A 5,978-nucleotide genomic window follows, 5' to 3' on the forward strand; every position below is an offset into this window, starting at 1 on the left:
TGTTCTTTATTCATGAGATAATACAATCAAATCTTGTGGTGAATAGCATAAATTATAATTAAATTAAACTTGTTTGTTTGAATGTTTGTCTGTCAACTGTTAGTTACCAAGCTACAAATGAGCTTGGATACAGTATCAGTGTTTTGGGACAGCATGATTCAGCATGTAATGTGGGAGAGACATAGTTACAGATGGTGGCAACACTGGCAGACTCGACGTGATTCCACGTAAGCAAGGGAAGTTGTTTCGCAATAATGCCGCGTTCAAAACTGGAAGCTCGGAACTGGTAACTCGGAAACTTTGACCTACGACTTCAGTGCGTTCAAAACAACTGTGAATTCGGTAAAAACGAGCTCCTACTGGGAAAAACGATTTGACCGGTCTTTAAACTCTAACCCTAATTCCAACTCGGGCCTCTTTCTAGAGCTCTGACTTTCCGGCCTGAAGATCACTGACGCCATGATTTGATCTCGTATTTCCCTGAGTTCCCAGTTGTTTTGAACGCGACATAACCTTGTTAAGCGACGCGTCACTATCTTGGTTTGTGGAATATTTCACGGAATGCAATACACTGGAAGTTGCTTTCGATTCTATTGAAACGTTGCACGGGAAAACGGTGCGTATACCTCGAAAAAAAGCCTCTGTCAGTTTTGAAAAGAAGCATGAAGTAATGCCTCACGAACAGTCTAAAAAGGTTGTGTTGTCTTTAAACAGGGTGGGACTGGGAATGGATCACGTGAAGCACACAGGCGCATGCCATTGTGGGGCTGTCAGATTCGAAGTCTGGAATTCCCCAGACCTTCTTGTTTTCGATTGCGAGTATGCCGGTTCTTTATCACATTCCAGTAGCCTAAAACTTTACATACCTAACACAAACATAATCTAATATTTTCACATTGATCCACTACAGAATGGTTTAATAAACACTGGACATATAGGCATTCCTTTTATTATATATGGAATAGATACCCCACTGGGCAGAAACGGTTTAAATCAACGTTGTTTCCAGGTCATTGCAACGACAGAATTCAATGTTGAATCAATGTGGAAAACTGAGTTGCCTTGTTCACGTGCTAGTCGGAACTAGGAAACCGAAATGTCCGACTTGCTAACTGGTTGTCGTTAACACATGCCGCGTTCAACTAATAGCAAGTTGGACATGTCCTAGTTCCGACTAGCATGTGAATGCGGCAAGTGGATTTGCCAAATGTTATAAAACGAAGAGAATTTCGTCTCCCAACCTTTAAACCCAAATCCAATGAAAGGGTGACCTTTTTGTTTGATTTCACGTTGCATTCACGGTAGTTGACAACTCCCAGTGGGACAGGTTTGGCTTATAATGAGAAAAAACGTTTCAAATCACAAAGATGGGGAACTGATATTTAGTTTGTTATATTGTTATTAACTGGACATAATATCACCACACTTTGTAATGAATGGGGGGAAAAATTGAGTATGACAAAATGACTCACTCATGTTTCTTTATCTAGTTGTAGTATTTGCACCAAGAAGCAGAACCGTCATTTCATTGTACCAAAAATTCAGTTTACCCTTTTACAGGTAGGACAATGTATAGAGGTTTCTAACAGATTCACTCAAAATGTATTTATATATGGTTCAGGTTAATTGCTAGTGAATCCTGCAATTAATGAATATTTAACTTAGTTGATTGTCTTGTTTTACAGGGTTGGGATCATCTGACCACATATACATTCAATACACATGCTGCCAAGCACACATTCTGTAGGATCTGTGGAGTCCAGAGTTTCTACACCCCACGCTCCAATCCTGATGGATATGGTAAGGACGACCAGTATCAATCATGCATGTTGGCTTTTTCATTATGCTGACGTGCCATGTAATACTTGTGGTTAAACAAGGAGGATGGGCTGTTGGAATGTGTCCCATGCAAGAAAGTTAACAGACTGGTTTGTGTATGTGTGTGTTTGTTTTCCCCCAGGCGTAGCTCCTCACTGTCTGGACACAGGTACTGTGCGCAGTGTGACAGTAGAGAAGTTCTGTGGAAAGAAGTGGGAGGAGAGCATGCAGAACCACCAGACTATCAAAGGCATGTCCATGCCATAGAACCAAGCCTCTAGCAGACACACACAGCTGAGATAGAAACAAACAGTCCCATATTGTATTACTGAGCCAACTGTTTGGCTCAGTAATACAAATCAACTTTCCAAAAAAAATCTTCAATAAAAAGACCAAACCTACTCTGTTTGGTCACAACCAATCTCTAAGTGTCTGTGTATTTCTTTCTGCAAGTTCACAATTCATTTCATGTGTTCATTATGCTAAATATTTTTTATATTGGTACTCTTTGATAGAGGCAGTGAAACCACAGTAGTTGAATGGGTCTACTGTGACAGAGCATGGCCCTCTGGTGACAAGAATGAAGGGAAGAGTATCAATATTTTGGGAAAGCATGATTCAGCATGCATGGTGAGAGTGGAGTAGAACATGGTTCAAGCAGAAGTTGGCAATGTAATGCAGAGCCATATTTAGAGCCATCTCATATTGCTCACAGGCAATAAGGGACTTTCTCTCGCAATATCAACCGACAAACTACAGTAGTGCTTGAGGGATTTTAACTTGCTGACATTTCTGATCATCGATTTCAAAATATATTTAATGGAATACACTGGAATTCGTTTTCAATTTCATTAAACGTTGCAATGGAAAAACGGTGTGTAGCAAAATGTCTTGTCTATGAACAGAATTTTAAACTCGTATTGAAGTTGTCATGCCTCATGAACAGTCTAAATGTGTTGTGTTGCTTCACACAGGGTGGAACGAGTGAAGCACACAGGCGGATGCCATTGTGGGGCTGTCAGATTCGAAGTCTGGAATTCCCCACACCTTCTGGTTTTCGACTGCGAGTATGATCTGCAACATTTCAACAGTGATCCATTACAGATACGGTTCACTGCAACAGCAATAGAAAGGGCAGGCTATAATCCTGAGACCTGGAAAAAAAATGTTGGGATTATTTTTATTTTTACGTTAGTGTTTGGGGTGAAAAAACAAAACATGTCTAAAAATATTAATATTTTATTGTAAGTGCAAAATTGCCCTCTGTAGTGGTCATTAGGACATAAATATGAAAACATTTACATGGGTACAGTAGGTAAACTACATAGTTGTGGCATCCGGGTGTCCACTACAGGATATTTCTTAATAAGCTCTTATTTAATGTGAAAAAAATTCTTACACAGTCCTTACAACCCCCTTCACTATTCCTGAGATATTTATTTTCTAGACACAATGTGAATTTCCAACTCACAAAAATTACAATTCATAATTACACTTATTTTCAAATGTCCATAAAATTTGCAATTGTTTTTAAGGAATATAGGGTTGTCAAGGTCACACCCCCACACGTGTAATCATTGAAAAGCCCAGAATGTCCTCTCAAAGGGACAACAGTTCTTAATACAGTGGCCTCGGAGATAAGGACCAAGAACTGATGTCCACTAGAGAGGAAAAATTAATTGCTGGGTCTTAGGAGGACAACAGAAAGGAAAACAATGCAAATCTGGGGCCCCAATTTATAGTGATGGAGAATTGGAGATACAGGTTTGAGAATGAGCAAAAATAAAAAGAAACTATGGGCTATTCTGGCTTAGCGAATGTTTACTTACTTCCTGCCCAAATGACAAAATCTCTGTATATGAACTGTCTTTTGATTCTTTTACCATCATATTTCTATTACGGAATTATAACTTACTATGTCCATCACAATATGACTCATTCTGGTTTCTTTATCTAGCTGTAGCATCTGCACCAAGAAGCAAAACCATCATTTCATTGTGCCAGAAAATCAGTTTAACCTTTTACAGGTAATACAACATTTTTACATGGTGATGTTTGGTAATAGCTCTACCAGGTTGGTCAGTTTGAATGTTAATTTGGTTAATTTCTTGTTTCAGGGTTTGGAGATTATTAACACATATACATTTAATACACACATTGGGAAGCACACATTTTGTAGCACCTGTGGAGTCCAGAGTTTCTTCACCCCACGTTCCAATCCAGATGGATATGGTAAGGACAACCAGTAAGAAACAGAGTAGCAGTCATGTTTAACTTAGCTTATTATGTAAACCTAAAACATGCCTTGTATTGTTGTTTGTGGTAAAACAGTGACGATAGCAATAGGTTAGAAGTGTCTCTCATGCATGAAACTGAACAAAAAGGTTTGTGTGTTCCCACCCTAGGCATAGCTCCTCACTGTTTGGACCCAGGTACTGTACGCAGTGTGACAGTAGAGAAGTTCTGTGGACAGAAGTATGAGGAGACCATGAAAAACCACCCGAATATCAGAGACTTGTCCAAGCCTGAAGCAGAAACACATACAGTTGAAGTCGGAAGTTTACATACACCTTAGCCAAATACATTTAAACTCAGTTTTTCAAAAATTCCCTGTTTTAGGTCAGTTAGGATCCCCACTTTATTTTAAGAATGTGAAATGTGAGAATAATAGTTGAGACAATGATTTATTTCAGCTTTTATTTCTTTCATCACATTCCCAGTGGGTCAGAAGTTTACATACGCTCAATTAGTATTTGGTAGCATTGCCTTTAAATTGTTTCACTTGGGTCAAACGTTTAGGGTAGCCTTCCACAAGCTTCCCACAATAAGTTGGGTGAATTTTGACCCATTCCTCCTAACAGAGCTGGTGTAACTGAGTCAGGTTTGTAGGCCTACTTGCTCACACATGCCTTTTCAGTTCTGCCAACAAATTTTCTATAGGATTGAGGTCAGGGCTTTGTGATGGCCACTCCAATACCTTGACTTTGTTGTCCTTAAGCAACTTAGGAAGTATGCTTGGGATCATTGTTAATTTGGAAGACCCATTTGCGACCAAGCTTTAACTTCCTGATGTCTTGAGATGTTGCTTCACATAATTTTCCATCCTCACGATGCCATCTATTTTGTGACGTGCACCAGTCCCTCCTGCAGCAAAGCACTCCCACAACATGAACACCCCCCCCCCCCCCCCAGCGATGGTGGTCTTCAGCTTGCAAGCATCCCCCTTTTTCCTCCAAACATAAAGATGGTCATTATGGCCAAACAGTTCTATTTTTGTTTCATCAGACCAGAGGACATTTCTCCAAAAAGTACAATATTTGTCCATGTGCAGTTGCAAACCGTAGTCTGGCTTTTTTATGGCGGTTTTGGAGCAGTGGCTTCTTCCTTGCTGAGCGGCCTTTCAGGTTATGTCGACATAGGACTCGTTTTACTGTGGATATAGATACTTTTGTACCGGTTTCCTCCAGCATCGTCACAAGGTCCTTTGCTGTTGTTCTGAAATTGATTTGCACTTTTCGCACAAAAGTACAACCATCTCTAGGAGACAGAATGTGTCTCCTTCCTGAGCGGTATGACAGCTGCGTAGTCCCATGGTGTTTATACTTGGGTACTATTGTTTGTACAGATGAATGTGGTACCTTCAGGCATTTGGGAATTGCTCCCAAAGATGAACCAGACTTGTGGAGGTCTACAAAAAAAAATTCTGAGGTCTTCACTGATTTCTTTTGATTTTCCCATAATGTCAAGCAAAGAGGCACTGAGTTAAGGTAGGCCTTGAAATACATCCACTGGTACACCAATTGACTCAACTGATGTCAATTAGAAGCTTCTAAAGCCATGATGACATTTTCTGGAATTTTCCAGGCTGTTTAAAGGCAATGTCAACTTTGTGTATGTAAACTTCTGACCCACAGGAATTGTGATACAGTGACTTATAAGTGAAATAATTTGTCTGTAAACAATTGTTGGAAAAATGACTTGTGTCATGCACAAAGTAGATGTCCTAACCGACTTGCCAAAACTATACTTTGTTAACAAGAAATTTGTGGAGTGGTTGAAAAACGAGTTTGATTGACTGCAACCTAAGTGCATGTAAACTTCCGACTTCAACTGTAGCTGAGATCAAACACAGTCCTTTATTGAATTATGACGGAGACACA

The 5,978-nt window shown here is 39.8% G+C and overlaps 2 protein-coding genes across 4 annotated transcripts; both read left to right on the forward strand.

Annotated features, from left to right (window-relative positions):
* The first annotated feature begins 22 nt into the window (after positions 1-22).
* Positions 23-2,239, forward strand: LOC124000172 (centromere protein V-like). 3 transcript variants are annotated; one of them, XM_046306364.1, is made up of 5 exons: positions 295-616; positions 715-819; positions 1,491-1,560; positions 1,686-1,800; positions 1,961-2,239. In XM_046306364.1, exons 2-5 carry the CDS (start codon positions 728-730, stop codon positions 2,083-2,085), a joined length of 402 nt encoding a protein of 133 aa, XP_046162320.1. In that variant the 5' UTR covers positions 295-616; positions 715-727; the 3' UTR covers positions 2,086-2,239. The 3 variants fall into 3 exon arrangements, with proteins under 3 accessions (XP_046162321.1, XP_046162320.1, XP_046162322.1); XM_046306365.1 differs by lacking the exons at positions 295-616; positions 715-819 and adding an exon at positions 23-286; XM_046306366.1 differs by lacking the exons at positions 295-616; positions 1,491-1,560.
* A 224-nt stretch (positions 2,240-2,463) lies between these two features.
* On the forward strand, positions 2,464-4,471 carry LOC124000173 (centromere protein V-like). The gene is made up of 5 exons (XM_046306367.1): positions 2,464-2,692; positions 2,793-2,885; positions 3,776-3,845; positions 3,936-4,050; positions 4,224-4,471. Exons 1-5 carry the CDS (start codon positions 2,682-2,684, stop codon positions 4,391-4,393), a joined length of 459 nt encoding a protein of 152 aa, XP_046162323.1. The 5' UTR covers positions 2,464-2,681; the 3' UTR covers positions 4,394-4,471.
* Positions 4,472-5,978: the final 1,507 nt, after the last annotated feature.

The sequence above is a fragment of the Oncorhynchus gorbuscha genome, linkage group LG16, assembly GCF_021184085.1.
Source record: "Oncorhynchus gorbuscha isolate QuinsamMale2020 ecotype Even-year linkage group LG16, OgorEven_v1.0, whole genome shotgun sequence".
NCBI classification, from domain to species: Eukaryota; Metazoa; Chordata; class Actinopteri; order Salmoniformes; family Salmonidae; genus Oncorhynchus; species Oncorhynchus gorbuscha.

Coding starts and splice junctions, on each gene's coding strand:
- LOC124000172 (XM_046306364.1), top strand. CDS start 728: ATGGATCACGTGAAGCACACAGGCGCATGCCATTGTGGGGCTGTCAGA. Junction 1,561..1,685: donor TTCAGTTTACCCTTTTACAG/GTAGGACAATGT, acceptor CTTGTTTTACAG/GGTTGGGATCATCTGACCAC. Junction 1,801..1,960: donor CTCCAATCCTGATGGATATG/GTAAGGACGACC, acceptor GTTTTCCCCCAG/GCGTAGCTCCTCACTGTCTG.
- LOC124000173 (XM_046306367.1), top strand. Junction 2,886..3,775: donor CTTCTGGTTTTCGACTGCGA/GTATGATCTGCA, acceptor TTCTTTATCTAG/CTGTAGCATCTGCACCAAGA. Junction 3,846..3,935: donor ATCAGTTTAACCTTTTACAG/GTAATACAACAT, acceptor TTCTTGTTTCAG/GGTTTGGAGATTATTAACAC.